The sequence below is a fragment of the Trifolium pratense genome, linkage group LG4 (assembly GCF_020283565.1).
Source record: "Trifolium pratense cultivar HEN17-A07 linkage group LG4, ARS_RC_1.1, whole genome shotgun sequence".
Taxonomy (NCBI): Eukaryota; Viridiplantae; Streptophyta; class Magnoliopsida; order Fabales; family Fabaceae; genus Trifolium; species Trifolium pratense.
This window is the reverse complement of record NC_060062.1, coordinates 7,032,414-7,051,034: the sequence shown is the minus strand read 5'-3', so window position 1 is coordinate 7,051,034 and position 18,621 is coordinate 7,032,414. Positions and strand designations below refer to the sequence as shown.

Sequence of the window (18,621 nt, the reverse complement as noted above, 5' to 3'; positions counted from 1 at the left end):
TTACATTTTGTGCCTGTTGCCTAAAGGTTAAGCAAAGGGGACAGTTTTTAAGTGTTTCCCTATTAGCATAGGCAACACTTTCTAACAGTAGCAGTATATGCTGTAGGCATGATCTCAATACATGGTAATCGTAGACACCTGAAAAGTGTTGCATATATCTTAGGCAACATGTTTCGATATAATTTTGCATTTAAATTTGCTATATTAGACAAATCATTATAATTAAACACTCAATAATTTATAATCCGTTAATTAATTACATACACAACACACTACAATTTCAAATCAGCTCTTTGATTAGCCATATAATTTAACAAAGATATATAATGTGCCAAATAAAAAATTGATAGAGAAACGTAACGTGTTAAAAGTCAAATACAAAATAGTAGACAAAATATCTAACGTAGTTTGATACTTTGACGCATATGGTAAACAAAATGTCACATAGATGAAATTTAACACTTCAAGTATGCGCCTAGCAAAAAAACCATCCAAATCAGTTGCCAATGGAGAAAATTAATGCGAAAATGCATCTTCTTGAAATGCCAATATGCTCCTTCCCAAAAACAACTTCAAATGCTTCTGTATCATTTTCCTCAATTTCAACCATTTCTTGAAGTTTGGCCTAGCAAAAATTAAAATTAAATATTATCTACTAATATATCAATATTTACTGCATATAATTTAAATTTATTTTAAAGATAAATTTTAACATACAATTGCTTTCTCAGTTTCTACATCCAATTTCTTTCCTTTATTTCCTTTCCGAGTTTCAACAAAAACTTCTGCTTGGGTGGACTCTTTTCCTTCCTTTGCACGCTGCACAAATCAAAATAATTCAATTGCCTACTAGACCGTAATAAACCCCTCGGTCTATATCAGACCATAATAAATCAAATGAATACTGATATAAGAAAAAGCTAATAAAAAGGAAACAAAAACATCAAAGGTGAGGGGAACAAACTCGCCCAGTACCAACACAAAAAAACTAGGAAAGGAAGAAAAAATAGATAACATCAGTGCAACAGCAGCAATATGCACTTATGCAGATAGCAACATACCAGTACTGATGCAGAAAAGATATCAATTCAAGCATTTTAATCTATCAGTTCAAGTTGGGTAATCAGATCAGGCAATTCAATTTGAGCTCTATCTTTCAAAGCACAATCCAAGCAGTTCAAGTAAATATTAACAGAGTAATGCAAAACACAAGAATATTACCATTTTTCACAAAGTAACGCAAAGTTTTTGAGACCCATCTCATGCCTCCACTTTTGTTGACTACATTTATAGTTAAAAGAAAATATTACAATACATTATTTATACATACATACATACATATTAATTATAAATCTTACTTGTATAGGTTTCAAACTCCAGTATTCACAAAGCTTCTTAAAATGAACTTCTAGCATCTTTGGAGGACGATGTTTAAGTCTCTAAGTCATGTTGGAATACTTAAAAAAATGATTCTTCTTAATTTTGTGTTTATATCTTCTCCATGCATGCAGTAGTGTCAACCCAATCTTGTGCTTCATTTGGCAAGATAAACTTCCACTACAACAATTACAAGATAAAATAAGATCAAAATTTCAAAGAATTTTTAACATTCAAATTCATACACACAAACACATACATTAGTATATTTCCAGAAACGTTTTGTATTCTTATCTGGCATTCCTGACCAATTTGTGTAAATTAGAGGACAAAATGATGAGTTCCTAGCCAATGTTCCTAAGAAGAGCCTTAAGTCAGACACTACTCTTTCAGTTTATAAAATTTGCATCATCAACTAGGATACAACCAGGATATGGCTCTTGATTTGCATCATCAACTAGTTTATAAAATTTCTTTACATCTTCATTTAGCCCTTCATGTATCCCATCTGCTTCAGTGACATCTTTAAACATCTCAAATAGTAAGCCATCAATATCATCGGATGATACTTCATCATCACTATCACTATCAGTATCCATAAGTACCTTAAGGAATTAAAAACCTAATATATTAATCATAAAAAAATAAACTAAGCATAGGGTTGTATAAAGATGAATCGCTTGATAAAGATGAAAATAGAAAATCCAACTCAGAAATTAAATCTCATATGGTTGTGGAGTAGAGTAGGTAGGGTAACATTTAATTCAAACTCAAATACAACACACACTAGAACATGTACAGCACCAAATTCACACACCACAACAAAGCCTTACCGTAGCCAAAAGAAGACACAACAAGAACAGAACAAACACCTCGTGAAACTAGAACTGATAAGCAACTTAGAAAAAACAGGTGGCAATTAAGTCATTCAACATAAATCACCTCATTTGTTTTTTCTAATAGCCAAAATAGTTGAGGATATATTATTTCCCTAATTTACCTTTCCTTTTCAACTTCATTGTTTATAAAAAGAATTCAAATTTCATTTTTATTTCGAATAGAGAAGCTGAAGCAAAATGATACACAATCAAAATATAATACATAAGAGGAAATTGGTAGATGGAAAAGAACTAACCTTTGAAGACAGAAGTGTCGCAAATCTTCTCGCAGAGGAAGATTCAGTGTTGTCGCAAGAACATATAGGACGGCGAATCTGGTGAATCCTTGAAAAAAAATCGAAAAATACTAAGTATGGTTAAACCAAAGAATAAATATAACATAACAATCAGTGTTAATTTCACTCACAAATCAATCTGAACGATCAATGTGATTGCAGATTTAGAAGTTGACTATTTTGCTCCGTTTCGTGTCACGAACTTCACTCTTTTGCGTCGTCACAATGGGAACCGAAAGAAGAAGATTATTGATAAATTTGAGGTGAGAGTTATGCAGATTTCCCCTTTAATGGTTCTCAGCCACCGTCACAGTGGGTGGAAATGGTTCATCTTCACAATAGGGTTTTTAGAACTCAAGTGAATTTGGGATTTTTTAAGAAAGAAGTAAAGAAAGAAAAAGTATATCCTGACGTGTTGTCCAATGGCTTGACTAGTGTTCTTTTTTCCAAAAAGATAAATTTTACTGTTTTATTTTTCTTAAGCTAGCTGCAAAGCAAAATATATATATATATATATATATATATATATATGAGTCAGGATCCGTTGATACCAACTAGTTTGACACCAAATGTTACACCTCTCAATAACGTTTTAACCGATATAAATTTTATAAAATCCACCGTTGGATTGAAAGTTTACATCATATAGATCATTTGTGTAAAATTTCAGACAAATCCAAAATCATTTGATATGCTATTGAGACACATAAAGATTAACAGCATTTAAAAAAATACAAAAACCGTTAATTTTGATGTATCTCAATAACATATCAAATGATTTTGGATTTATTTGAAATTTTACACAAATGATCTATATGATGTAAACTTTCAATCCAACGGTGGATTTTATAAAATTTATATCGGTTAAAACGTTATTGAGAGGTGTAACATTTGGTGTCAAACTAGTTGGTGTCAACGGATCCTGACTCTATATATATAGGGATTTACTAATGCACACCCACTATTTTTTATGAAGGTATGCATTAGCAACATACACCTTAAGGTATATTTAACTACTTTTTAGTTATCATTTGCTAACACACCTTCTAAAAATTAAGTAGGTGTATTATAGCAAATGCCTATAGGAGTTGCTAACGTACACCCACTTATTTTTTAGAAGGTGTGCATTAGCAACATGCACCTTAGGGTGTATTTAACTATTTTTTAGTTATAACTTGCTAACACACACCTTCTTAAAAATAAGCGGGTGTACGTTAGCAAAACCCATATATATATATATATATACTCACTTCAATTTTTTGGCATTTTTATTTTATTTTTTGAATTCAATTTGTATTTTTTTTGTAAGGAACCTAATAAGAAAAGAAAAATAACAAAAAAACAAAAATTATTCGCGAAGAAAGAAGGTTTCAATTGCATCGTTCATGAACGCCTTCTTGAAAATAAGCATGAGTCAAGTAGTCGACATCTGAGGAGGCTCCAAGTTTAGCCAAGAAATCTGCACATTGATTCATTTCTTTAAGTGTGTGATGAAGAGAAACATTGGTTTGACAGAGCAACTCCTTTATATCTTGGATCAACACAACATGAATATGATATTTAATTTGAGGACCTTTGACGAGGTTGACACAGTGTAAAGAATTAGAGTAGCGAACAGGTTCATCAATACTCATATCTTTGGGCAGTAGGAGGCCCTTGTAGATAGCATACATTTCAGCGAGCAAAATGTCAGATGACCCCTGAATGAAGCCTGCAAGATAGTTACCAGAAGTGTTTCTAATGATGCCGCCAAATCTGGATCGAACGGGAGAACCGAGACAACTTCCATCCACATTAAGAATGACACAAGTATAGTTATTATTGTTCCATTTGATATGTCTATCAACTAACCCTATGTTAGGAGCGGGAGAGAACCAAGACTTTGGTAATAATCTTGTAAACAATATTGGACAACATGATAGGTCTAAAGTCTTTATTCAATTTATATAGCTCGACGATGTAATTTTTCGACACACATCTAATTATATCATGATATGTAGACATTTAAGATATATTTTAAGAATAAATCTATAAAAGTGACACTGATATAATTTGATTGGATAAATGTGTAAAAAAAATACATTGTTAATGTATTGTAAAATTATTTTATACTATTAATGAATGTATCATTTTCTCTATTTTATTTTTATATTTTAGAAGAAAAAAATCATGTAAAAAAATGATGTCTCAATCTAAGCTAAGGTAGAGAAAGAACTTAAAGCAATTCAAAGAGGACTCACAAAAATAACTACATTAATTATATTAGTAATTATTTTTATTATTTATTCAAAAAAATTTATTTTTATTATTAAAACATTTTTACACTTGTTCCAAAAAGAAAAAAAATATTTTACACTTTGGAGTTTGGAGGGAAACAATACGCCAAAAATTTTCACACTAAATAATACCGCCAAAAAAATGTAATGCTGAATTTTAAAAGAAACATTTGATAAATGTACCCTTTCCATTAGAAATATTGCATCGCTTCAAAACTGTCCCCTAAAACATCTTAGGAGACACTTATCAGTTGTTGCCAAATGAACGTCATTGTTACATGCTAAAATTGTACCCTTTCACATTTTAGGCAACAATTATATGTTGTTGCCAAAACATATATGGCATCAAGCGGCAATTGTTGCCTGTCTTACTTTTAGGCAACCATTTACACATGTTGTATAAAAATGTGTTGCCAGAAACAATAAATGTTGTAGTGAAGGTTAAACTAGTAAACCATTCATTAAGCCATTTCCTTACAAGTTTACTTTCATTTTTATCATAATTATGAGTTTGAAAAAACATGGAATGAATCATGTACATGAAATAGGAAGTTAATATAGAGGGCTCAATAGGACTTCTCTATACTCTTTTTGTTACCATTTGTATGACATAGATTTAATCAGGAATCCCCATTATTTATATTAAAAAAATTTGAAACCATACATACCACTACTGGTATTCATTATAACCGACGTGGAATCCCATACATACCACTACGGGTATGTGTAAATACCCGTAGTGGAATCCCCATGATTTATATTAAAAAAATTTGAAACCATACATACCACTACTGTTATTCATTATAACCGACGTGGAATCCCATACATACCACTACGGGTAATTGGAAAACCGACGTGGAAAGTCCATAATTTTAAATAATAATTAAAGAAGAAATATACATACCACGACGGGTATTAAAAGACCAGACGTGGAAAGTCTGGACTTACAACGACGCCAGCAATCACTACGGCCACGGCCAGTAGTGGAAAGTCCGTTTGGCCAGTAGTGAAATCCCCTTTCTGCACCAGTGCATTTTTTCCTTATAAATTGATGATTAATGATTGGTATTAGAGACTGACCGATTATATATAGAGTAACTTATATAGGCATTAGTATGAAATAAAACAGAAAAAAAAAAGAAACACATGTAAAACACATAACAATAACTTCAAACAACTGTAGATAAGTACGTACATCATACAAACAACAAAGAAAAAAGAACTTAACATCAAATGTCTCAAATTGAAATGTCGAAATTAGTGCAAAGATAAATTACAGTATTCAAATATTTGAAACTCCACATAAAGTTTTAATAGGGACTAAATGAAATTCATCAATAAAGACGAAAAGTTGGAAAACATGTACGCATAACCTTACTGATATAATAAAACCAGGCCATGCGCCAACGTGCATTGATGCACAACACTGTTATGAAAGCCAATAGTATTGTTATATAAGATGCTATGAAACTCCAATAAAATGTTGTCATGTCCACTTTGGTTTCCTTTTCTCCATTGTCATTGGATGGTGATGAAACTTCACACTTCCGGTTAAGGAGTGGTCCACAAAGACCGGGATTACCTCTGTAGTTATCCTCATCAAAGGTTGCAAACTGTCCAGTACTAGGTGGTGTTCCAGAAAGGTTGTTGTATGAAACATTGAAGATTGATAAAAAGTTCAATTGGGTTAGTTCATATGGTATCTTACCGCTCAAGTTATTGAACGATAAATCAAGGCTCTCTATTTGAGTAAGATTTGAAAAAGTTGTTGGAATATGACCTAACAAGTTATTATGTGATAAATTCAAGGCTCTAATTTGTTGTAGGAGTCCAATTTGAGAAGGGATGGTACATGTTAACTTATTGCATGATAAATCCAATCCAGTCATGCTCTCTAGTAGTTTACCTTTGTAAAAGTAATCATTGTGCTTTGTTCTGAACTCCACTTCCAAGTGTAGCCGGCCGTAATTCCAAAAAGTACTAAAAAGAAAAGGGCTAAGTCTCCAACATCCATGATAATATGGAGTAGCAAATGAGGTGGGAATTGTGATTTCAAAAATAGGATCATAATCATGATCATATTGTCCAAATGACAAATCTTGGAAGCAAGATGGTATTGAAGCATTGAGCAAGTTTCGTGATAGGTCCATTATGTTGATCCTTTTTAACAGACACAATTGAGTTGGAATACCTCCTTCCAAATTGTTCCCTCCTAGTAAGAGAACATGTAACTCTGATAGCTTATCCATCAAGTTTGGAATTTTACCAGGAAATTTGTTGTCCGTCAAGTCTACAAGTTCCAGATATGAACTTCCAGATAGTTCAAATGGTATGGATCCAGAGAGTTCATTCTTTCCCAAATACAAGAATCTTAGAGATTTCAACTTACTGAACTTTGGGATTGATCCAATTAACTTATTTTGAGAAAGATTTATAATCTGAAGACTTGACATGTTGGAAATCTCAAAAGGAGGGCTTGCATATCATAAAACATCCCAATTGAACTAGGAATTGTGCCTGAGATTGAATTATTGGATATGCATAACACTACTAATCTTGTATTGTTTCCCAATACATCTTCAAGTGTCCCACTAAAGTTGTTATTATCAAGAAACAAAACTTTCATATTCACTGAATTACAAAATTTAGGGATATTCCCACTTAGAAAGTTGTTAGAGAGCATCAAGATTTGTAAATTATCGCTTACTTTGGTCAAATGTTTAGGTAACTCACCCGAGAAATGATTATTAGAGAAGTCCAAGGATACAATTTCTTTCTTCTCACCAATCGATGAAGGTACGTTTCCTTCAAAGCTATTCCATGAAAAGTTCAAATTGGTAACACTAGGAAGGAATATACCAATATCTTTTGGAAGCATACCACTTAAATTGTTGTTTGATATATCCAAATGTTGTATGCCATCATTATTATGTAGCAACAAACTTGGGAATGATCCAACCGTTTTGTTTCCGGAGAGGTCCATCAATATCAAATGATATTGATATGAAAGAAAAGTAGGAATGACACTTTGTATTTTCAGTTTCAATGTGTGCTCCAATGTTGTGTGTTGAAATATATAGAGCTTCAAGATTGGAGTGATTAGACAATGTGCTCAATGAAAATGATCCATTCATGTAATTTCCATAAAGAGATAAGCTTGTCAAGGATGTGAGATTGCTAGTGAAGGATGGAAAACGATCACTGAACAAATTACCGCCAACATCGAGATCTCTGAGGTTTGTTAAGTTGCTTAAACACTCTGGAAGTTTATCAGTGAACATGTTATTGCTGATATCTAGCTCTTCCAAATCTTTCAATTGGCATAGTTCTGTCATAATCAATACATGTCTCAAGTTTATAGTTTGCAATTTGAGATATATATATCATTGATAACTCCATTTTTAATTTAAGAATCAAGATGATATATAATGATTAAACGTTGTTAACTTTGTTTGAATAAAATAGTTATTTTTTTTTCAATTAAAATTTAATAATTTCACAGGTTATTAATTTTTCCCTTCAAAATTTACTGGAATAGACTTTTACCTTTCTCTTCAATTTTCATGGCAAAAACCAGAACGAGTAAAACAAAGATGCATTTGTGATATTTTTATTTCTTATATCTTCAATTTATTTGAGAATTGTGAATCGATACACATGTTATTCTCATATAGCTCATTGGATGCACTCTGTTTTGAAGTGGAGTTAGAGGATATGCATTCTTTTGGCGAGAGATTGATTTTAGTAAACAAATTTTTTGTTGCATCTGATATTTACACTATAAATTCTGCTTATTGAGCAATCACCAATCCATGTCAATTCGGCTTATTGTATTCACCAATCCACTTTTGTAGTTGTTTGATGGAACCATTGATGTTTTCTGTTGTTGGTGGTTAATTTTAAAATCTCTCAATCCAGGTTTAAAACCATTTGATATGTTATTGAGATACATCAAAATTAACGGTTTGTGTCTTTTTTTTATATGCCGTTAATCTTTATGTGTCGCAATAGTATATCAAATGATTTTGAATTTGTACTATCAATAGTATTAATTCAGAGCTAAACTCACTCGTTTACAACTCCTCACTTAATCCCTACCCAATGCAACTTCTACCTAGGAACTCCTAGATATGAGACCCCGTCCCAATTCTCTCTAACAACACAGACAACGTTGTTATCAACTCAATGAGAACCAATGGTGGAGACACTGTTTACACCGATTTTTGGTAACGTAAACATAATTATCCATTGTTACTTTAAGACCTGGATAAAAGTCCTTCTAACTGCAGGATCCGATAAGAATCCTTTTTTTGAAGTGTTTGTTCAAGTCTCGGGATTTATGATGTAATTCATGCGTCTTTAAGAACAAAATCATTGTTCTTTTTAGTGTTAGAATCGCATCCAACAACTTTTAATAACAAGTTATCTCACGACAACATAATAGAAAAAATACTCAAGTGAGTATTGAAAAGAAAGAAAAATAAAGAAGATGAAAATGAATGCATAATTGCAAAAGAAAAAGAAAAAGAAAGCAAGAACAAAGCAATATATTAAATTGCATGAAATGTAAAGGGTGGTTGGAATCCATTTCTATGCACTCCTTGAACCCGTTTGCTCCGTGGCGTGGGCATTGCAGAGTTTTTAGAAAATGAGATCCAACCCTTTGTACATAGAAATTACAACTATTTATAGAAAATAGAAAATAACTTCCTACATCTTAGATTTTGACAAGTGTCTTATATTTAATAACTTCCTATATCTAAGATTGACACATGTCCCTTTGAATAACTTCCGATAACTTCTTCGTAGGAGTTGTTTGCTTGATCGAAGAACCATGTCAATATTCGACTCTTTGAATGACTTCTTCCGATGTCTTAAAACATATGTCACTTCTTGTTGAAAATGAAGCCTTCGACAGCAAAATAGTTTAGTCGAATTCTACTTAATATGGCTAACTTCGACAAATCACGTTCCATGCCTAATCGAAATGAGTTTTTCTTCTATTCAAATTATAACACCAAGTCGAAATGAATATTACCAATATTATAATTTTGGTGTCAACAGACACTCTCCTATGAAACTACGATTCACTCTTGCTTAAAAGCTTACGAGCAAATCACACACAACTCTAGAACTAACTCCGTACTTCAAAGCTTAGGAGAAGTTCACAATTACAACTCAATAAAACACAGGTCCTAAGCTTGCATCAATGAGATACAAGAAAGGCTCACAATTAACACTCTAAAACCCTAAGACACACGCTTTGTAAGAACACGGTTTTAGATACTTGAAACCATATGCTTGTCTTTGTATTTATAGTAGTAGAATAGCTTGGGCTCCAAGACAAAATTAGGTTTTCTGGAATTGCGGCAGAAGCAGACATATTTTCGAAATCCATAGTTATATTTTTGAAACACATAAATATATTTTCTAAAGTTATTATTCCTTTAGAAAATTGAACTAGGGTTCGATTGCCTTCAGAAACTAATACACCACGTGCGTCTTGTTGTATAAGTCACCACGAAATAATTCTTCCAGCAAATTTTCAAAAGATTGAATATCAAACAATAACGCTAGCTGGCGCGCAGTCAGATCACGCAGGTGTTGTTCCAATGTGTACTTACATCTGTCTCAACACATGATGTATGCACATATGTCTCAACACTTAACTAAAAGATGTTTTTGCAAAATGTAGCCAACATACAAAAACCCAACAGAAAGTTTTTTTTGGTACAATTGAAAGTTTTACTTAGGAAGTGGCACTAGGAAGTTTTTGGTACAAGTGCACTAGGCGCTTCATGTTTCACCCCAGGTGAAACCACGAGCTTCTTCTCTACACCCATCCAGTATATCGTTCTTTCACCCAAGGTGCAGCCAATTTCACCCCAGGCGAAATTTCCAGTTACTCACGTAGGCAGCAACACACAACAATTCGCCCCAGGCTAAACATCATTCGCCCCAAGCGAAAATTCCAGTTAATCAAGGCTGCAGAGCTTCAGTTTTTCGCCCTATAGGCACAACTTCTTTAGCTTGGGGCGAAATTTTCAGTAAATCGTCCAAAATTATCCTTCTTTCTTCCTTTGCAAGTAATCTCACTTTTCATGCATTTTCTTCATTTCTTAAGAGTAAAACGCTCCAATTCCTCCTAACTACCTTGAATTTGGTCACTTTTAATGTGTAATAACGGGAGTTATCACTAATCATATACCTATGTCGTTGTTCGACATCCAAGTTCAACAGCTACTCGTAATCTCAAGACATCTAAAGAGTAAGTTATCTTCAGAGATATAAACAAAGTAAGTTACATTGACATCAAGGTACAAGAAAAATAGATAAAGTCACTTTACAAAAAAATATTACACAAAGTGTTAATACTTATAGTTACATCGAGGTTTCCTTTTCTCCACTATCATTGGATTGTGAAGAAGCAATACCAGTTAAGGAATGGTCCACAAAGACCGGGATTACCTCTGTAGTTTTCCTCAACAAAGAGCTCATCATTTTTTCCCTTGAATATTTTCTGTAAATTCGAAAGTATAAGTTTGACCTGATCATGCAAAGTGTGGTATAAGTAAATTTCTTAAGCAAAGAGTTGGATGTCACTGTAAGGTATAACCCTAAACCTGTGGTAGGTTACAATCCAGTAACCTCTAATGCCTTCTTACTTCCTTCCCTATCACTGATATTTGTTGGGACAAGCAAGCAATAGGCGCAAACCGAGCCTATGAGCACACACACACACACACAAACGCTTTGTAATTTGAGAAAGATGAAGAAAACGAGAGAAAAATGGAGTTTTCTATTGATTAAGAGAGTGAAAGTTATTGATACAATCATGATCTAACACTACTTATAGATTTTGAAAAACACAAGGTGGTTAACTTGTAAAGCAAGTAACTAACTAACCAACCACTAACTAACAAGTTTACGGGTAATGTTATCACATGTTTAAGGGAGATATATGACTGATTAATATATTTAACTTTTTATGTCTTCCAAGAAGTCGCGTCTACAAGATTACGAGTTAAATAATTTTTGTGAATCAGAGTTGTTCTTCTGTTAACAGAAATGTTTTGTAAGAGCTCAGAGTTGTACTTCAGTATGTTGAGGGTATAAAAGGATTTGGCTAAGGCTCACTAGGAATATTTCAGCAAGTTGAAGAATTCATAAGAGCATATATATGGCAATTGTTCATCTTTTGGATAATAATTGACTCAATAAAGGCACCATTGGATGTTAAGTTCCAAAACAGAAGTACTAAATGTGTACACCACGGTCCAGTTGGGAGACAAGTAGACGTTGATCTATTCACAATAAACTGATTTTTCAGTTGTAGAAGAGAATCATTCTCTAGATATAATTAAGGAGGCGTGTGATGTGATATAAGAGACACATAAGTCCGATAAAAAGTTCAACTGAGTTAGTTGTGAAGGTATCTCATCTCACCAGTCAAGTTATTGTAAGATATAATTTAAGAGTCAAGACCCTTTATCTAAGATTGAAAGAACTGATTGGAATAAACCTGACAAGTAATTATATGAATAAACCTGAATTTGTTGCAGACCTCAAATTTGAGAAGAGATGATACATGTCATATTTATTGCATAATAGATTTAATCCATTCATGTTCTCTAGCATTTTACCTTCAAGAAATTCAAAACAACATATCTTTTTTAACTCATCCTTTGCACTAATCAAATTATATTTAGTCACAAATTCTCTTTCCAAAAAGTGCTTTATAATTAGATGAAATATGTTTCATTCTATCACCGCGGTGACCGCGCCACCGTTTCAAGCCTTGCAAAGCATAACCTGTCAAGAATGGATCTATTTATTTATGCTTCTGCTGTGTTCCTTTTTTGCTATGCTCTGTTTTCATCATGCATGGTCCATAGGTTCTGTTCTGTTTTGTGTTTGTTTTGCTACAAATCTACAATAGTATTATTTCAATTCAAAAAGCTCAAACAATATAATTATGTCAGCATTAATATAAAGAAGAAGAAAAACTACAATAATATATAACGATAGCTTCAAACAACTCTAACAAGTACATCACACAAACACAAGGAGGATGAACATAAAGTTGACAAAAGGAACTGAATATCCAATGTTTCAACATTGATCAAACTGTCGAAATTAAAGCTAAAGATACATTACAATATCCAATGTTTCAACAGGTACTATGGACATTCTTCAATACAATATTGGAAAAGATGGAAAACATCTACGTATAACCTTACTAATGAAATAAAACCAGACCATGCGCCAATGTGGATTGATGCACAACACTGTTATGGTGGCCAACAATATTGTAATATAAGATGCTGTGAAACTCCAATAAAATGATGTCATGTCAATTTTGGTTTCCTTTTCTCCACTGTCATTGGATTGTGAAGAAGCAATAACTTCACACTTCCGGTTAAGGAGTGGTCCACAAAGACCGGGATTACCTCTGTAGCTTTCTTCATCAAAGGTTGCAAACTGTCTTGTACTAGGCGGTGTTCCGGAAAGGTTGTTGTATGACACATTGAAGGTTGATAAAGAGTTCAACCGGGTTAATTCATAAGGTATCTTACCACTCAATTTATTGTAGGATAAATCAAGACTCTCTATCTGAGTAAGATTGGAAAAAGTGATAGGAATAGGGCCTGACAAGTAATTATGAGATAGGTTCAAGGCAATGAGTTTTTGCAAGTTTCCAATTTGAGAAGGGATGATACCTGTTAGATTGTTGCATGATAAATCCAATCCAGTCATGTTCTCTACAACTTTACCTTTGTAATTGTAATTGATGTGTTTTGTTCTGAACTCTGCTTCCAAATGTAGCAAGTTGACATGCTCTAGATCAGGAAAAAAAGACTCCAGACTTGAATTGAACCAATAACGAGAAAATGACATGCCACCCACCATGATTTCAAAAATAGGATGATAACCATCAACATCATATTGTCCAAATGGCATATTTTGGAAGCAAGATGGTATAGAAGAATTGAGCTTGTTCCGTGATAAGTCCATTATGTTGATATTTTTTAACAGACACAATTGAGTTGGAATACCTCCTTCCAATTTGTTCCCTCCTAGTAAAAGAACACGTAACTCTGAGAGATTACCCATCAAGTTTGGAATTTTACCTGAAAATTTGTTGTCCGTCAAGTCTAGAAGTTCCAGCTGTGAGCTTCCAATCAAATCAAATGGTATGGATCCAGAGAGTTTATTCTTTCCTAAATACAAGAATCTTAGAGATTTTGTATTACTGAAATATGGTATTGATCCAATTAACTTGTTTTGAGAAAGATCCATAATTTCAAGATTTGTCATGTTGGACATCTCAATAGGGATCTCACCTTCTAATCGATTTTCAGCCAAAAGAAGGATATACATATCAGAAAACATCCCAATCGAACTTGGAATTGTGCCTGAGATTGAATTATTGGATATGGATAACACTCTTAATCTTGTATTAATGCTTCCCAATACATCTTCAAGTGTACCACTAAAGTTGTTATTATCGAGAAACAACACTTCCATATTCACTGAATTACGAAATTTAGGGATATTCCCACTTAGAAAGTTGTTAGAGAGAAACAAGAATTCTAAGTTATTGCAATCTGTGGCCAGTTGTTTAGGTAACTCACCAGAGAAATTATTATGTGAGAAGTCCAAGTACCAAAGTTCTTTCATTTTACCAATTGATGATGGTATATTTCCTTCAAAGCTATTCCGTGAAATGTCCAAATATGTTACATTAGGAAGGAATCTACCAATATCTCTTGGAAGAAAACCACTTAAATTGTTGTTTGATATATTCAAAAATTCTATGTGATGATTACGTATCAACCAACTTGGGAATGAGCCAACTAGTTTGTTTCTAGAGAGGTCCATCTGTATCAAATTATATTGATATGAAAGAAAAGTAGGAATGACACTTCCTTTGTCCATGTTTAGGTTGCAATTTCTAAGAATGAGTGACTTCAATTGAAATTTAGGAAACCACTTTGTATTTTCAGTTTCAATGTGTGCTCCAATGTTGTATGATGAAATATGTAGAGCCTCAAGATTGGTGTGATTAGCCAAAGTGTTCAATGAAAATGATTCATTCATGTAATTTTCACAGAGTGATAAGTATGCCAGGGATGTGAGATTGGTAGTGAAGGATGGAAAACGACCACGGAAGAAATTACTGTCAACATTAAGAGCTCTAAGGTTTGTTAAATTGCTTAAACACTCAGGAAGTTGACCACTGAACATGTTATGGCTGATATCTAGCTCTTGCAAATCCTTCAATTGGCATAGTCCTGTCAAAATCAATATGTCTCAAGTTTATAGTTTGCATTTTAAATCCATCTTGTGAAACTTATCGTTGAATTTGTGCTATTTAGGTGAATGAATAGGAGAAAATAATAAGAAACATAAATATTATTGATAATGATGTCAATGACCTAAATACTTTTTTTTTTAAATAGTAATTTTTTTTAGTAAGGTTTTAAAATAGTATGAATAAGAGTATATTATGTATAGTACTATTAATTAGTTTAAAAGTAGTTAACTTTTGCTTATAATAGTGACTAAAATTTAAATTGGTTTTTTTACTTATAAATGTGACCAGAGGGAGTACAAATTTACACATGATGGTAAAACTCTTATCTTAATTGTAATCCATCCCTAATATTCGTTGAAGTGATTATGAGAGCATGCCATACAATGGAGGCTAGATGAAAGAAAATATGTCAATTCAAACCAATTTTTTATGTGTGTCCTTGGTATAGGTAGGAGTAATAGTAATACCTTCAACTGACTCATTCATGTGGTTATAGCTTAAACTTAAAGATTTGAAGTTTCTCAAATTCTGAACATCTGCAGCATACAAGAAAAAAGTATATAAATACATAGTCAGATATATACTTTTCATGTAATTATGCCTTACACAAACATTTTCAAGTTTCTCAAATTCTAAACATCTGCAGCATAAAAGGTATATAAATACACATAGTCAGAGATATAATTCTCAACATGGTGTCACTCATCAAAGTATTACTTTTGGAATATTTGTGGCTTGATTGATGTCTTTGTTATTGTTTGTATGGTACCTTTGTCTCTAACATATGATCTTATTAGCTAAACAACAGGAATTAAGAAAGTTATGAGTGGAAGGTGCAACCTATTTTGTGTTATAACCATTTGAGTTTTGTGTGGTGTTGGTCTCTCTATCTCTCTCTCTCTCTCTCTCTCTCTATGTATTTATCTATATATGATTCCCAAGTAAAGCCTAAATTTCTCAGACGGAAAAGAAAATTTCCTTTTAACTATTTTGCCATAAATAGTGATAAAAAATTTAGTTTCTGGATTTGTAATAGTTGAAACAACGTAATAGTAAAAGTACCTTCAACATGTAGAGAACCAGTAAGGTTATTACCGGCCAAGTCCAATAATTCCAGCTGACTAAATTTGGTGAAATCTGTTGCAAGGACATATAATATAATTTTCAAAAAAATGAAATTAAAAACATCACATATTATAAATGTTTTAAGAATTGAAGATGCGTGCCTAATGCAGAGAGAGAACAATCCAAGTTGTTATAATACAGCGTCAAACTCCTTAATGCCGTGAATCCATGCAAACTTGTTATGATGCTGCAGTTTAGCTGATTGAATGAAAGGTCTAAGATCTCCAATTCCTTTGTTTTTGAAAATCCTTCAACAAAGACAGAATGATAAGTGTAGTTTAAATGTGCAAACAAGCTGTGTTAATTGTATTCACTTTTTGTTCCAATTTCTCTCCTACCTTATAATTAAAAAGTTTCATCTACTAGCAAACATATATTCATCACATATATAATAAGAGTCAGGATCCGTTGACACCAACTAGTTTGACACCAAATGTTACACCTCTCAATAACGTTTTAACCGATATAAATTTTATAAAATCCACCGTTGGATTGAAAGTTTACATCATATAGATCATTTGTGTAAAATTTCAGACAAATCCAAAATCATTTGATATGCTATTGAGACACATAAAGATTAACGGCATTTAAAAAAATACAAAAACCGTTAATCTTTATGTGTCTCAATAGCATATCAAATGATTTTGGATTTGTCTGAAATTTTACACAAATGATCTATATGATGTAAACTTTCAATCCAACGGTGGATTTTATAAAATTTATATCGGTTAAAACGTTATTGAGAGGTGTAACATTTGGTGTCAAACTAGTTGGTGTCAACGGATCCTGACTCATATAATAAATAAATTATATGAAACTGAACATACCTTGTGCGGAGAAGCTATCAATTAAATTACGACGGAGGATCAAAGTTTTTAGAGTAGTTAATCCATTCAAACTTGACAATATGCTTGTATTATTTAGACTGTTGTATGAAAGGTCTAAGGTCTCCAACTTTTGTAGTCCAGGAAAACCTTCAAAAGAAGCCGATGGTAAGATATGACAATTGGAAACTTTTTTTCCCAAAAAAAAAAATCGAATGTTTTTTCCAATTTCTTTCCTCCTAATAAATAAGTTTCATTTGCGTCAAAAAAATAAATAAATTATATGAAACTGAACATACCTTGAGCGGATAAGCTATCGAGTGAATTACCACCGAGGTTCAAAGTTTTGAGAGCAGTTAATCCATTCAAACTTGACAATATGCTTGTATTATTTAGACTGTTGCATGAAAGGTCTAAGGTCTCCAACCTTTGTAATTTAGCAAAATCTTCAAAATAAGCGGAGTAAATTATCATAAGCTTACATTTAGAGCATTTTTAATAGGAATTTTGTCATTGAAATTTATAAGAACAAAACAATAGGTATGAGACCAAAGTAAAATTACAAAAAATAAGTTAATGAACAATTTAGCTAAAAAATAATCACTCAATCTTATAATTGAGATTTGAACATCAACTTTTCATGTTGTGGAATAACTAGCGGTCTCTTTTATAAAACTTAAACTTGTACTCATTGATAAAGTATTATAATTTTGAAAATATAATTCAAATTGTTAACATATTTAACGCAAACAAGTATGAATTTGATAAAGAAATCTTATATATAAACACAAATTAAGGTAGTACCTTCATTGCCCATCCAGCCTATAATTTCGTTCCAGGACAAATCGAGGAGGCGTAATTCTTCAAATGGACGAAACAGAGAAACATTCATCATTATCATAGGATCTGATGAATAGTATAGTAACCTATCGAAGGATAGTTCAGTTATGTGTCCAGAAGAGGTGTTAGAGCACTTGACTCTATTCCAAGTACAACAATTGCTACCTCTATCATCAACCCATGAACCCAAATCATTGTAAAGATCTGCTCCTTTATGTGACAAGAAGTAGTGTTTGATCTCTAGAAGGCCTATTCTCTCATTCTCTAAACATCCGTTACATGATCCATCTTCATTTTGCATTAACATTATTATCATCACAAAATAAAAAAAGGAACTAATTATCAATCCCAACTTCATTTTTGACAAATCTATGGATATATATTGTGTTACTTTCTATAGTTTTATGCTGAATATTCCTATAATCACCTTATTATATATAGTACTAAAAAATGACACTTTTGTACTGCAAGAAATTTCATGGAAGCACAAGAAAGACTTGGAGTTGACTATGTGGGACACGTTCCAAACCATGAGAAACACATGGGTTTCTCTATTTTCTTCATTGTTGCTTAACTTCAAAGTGTGTCAGAAACATTTTGAAATGTTTGGCAATTCTGAGAATTGTATCTACAAATTGAAATATATAGTGAGATTCACCTAATTCGTATTTCCATTATTATTATTAT

At 32.5% G+C, this 18,621-nt stretch overlaps 1 protein-coding gene and 1 pseudogene across 2 annotated transcripts; both read right to left on the bottom strand.

The window, feature by feature from the left end:
* Positions 1-6,161: 6,161 nt before the first annotated feature.
* Positions 6,162-8,162, bottom strand: LOC123881375 (annotated as a pseudogene).
* Positions 8,163-12,817: 4,655 nt separating this feature from the next.
* LOC123924884 (receptor like protein 21-like) lies at positions 12,818-18,546 on the bottom strand. 2 transcript variants are annotated; one of them, XM_045977865.1, is made up of 7 exons: positions 17,899-18,546; positions 17,394-17,540; positions 17,098-17,244; positions 16,372-16,518; positions 16,208-16,282; positions 15,613-15,681; positions 12,818-15,122 (listed from the first exon to the last, which is right to left on the bottom strand). In XM_045977865.1, exons 1-7 carry the CDS (start codon positions 18,290-18,292, stop codon positions 13,021-13,023), a joined length of 3,081 nt encoding a protein of 1,026 aa, XP_045833821.1. In that variant the 5' UTR covers positions 18,293-18,546; the 3' UTR covers positions 12,818-13,020. The 2 variants fall into 2 exon arrangements, with proteins under 2 accessions (XP_045833821.1, XP_045833822.1); XM_045977866.1 differs by lacking the exon at positions 15,613-15,681 and having other exon boundaries at positions 17,899-18,543.
* Positions 18,547-18,621: the final 75 nt, after the last annotated feature.

What these genes read in the sequence shown, in the direction of transcription:
- LOC123924884 (XM_045977865.1), bottom strand. Translation starts at nt 18,292, where the DNA reads ATGAAGTTGGGATTGATAATTAGTTCCTTTTTTTATTTTGTGATGATA. An exon ending in AGGCTGGATGGGCAATGAAG is followed by an intron (nt 17,541 to 17,898) that starts GTACTACCTTAA and finishes CTTATTTTGAAG; the next exon opens with ATTTTGCTAAATTACAAAGG. An exon ending in TGATAGCTTCTCCGCACAAG is followed by an intron (nt 16,519 to 17,097) that starts GTATGTTCAGTT and finishes TCTTTGTTGAAG; the next exon opens with GATTTTCAAAAACAAAGGAA.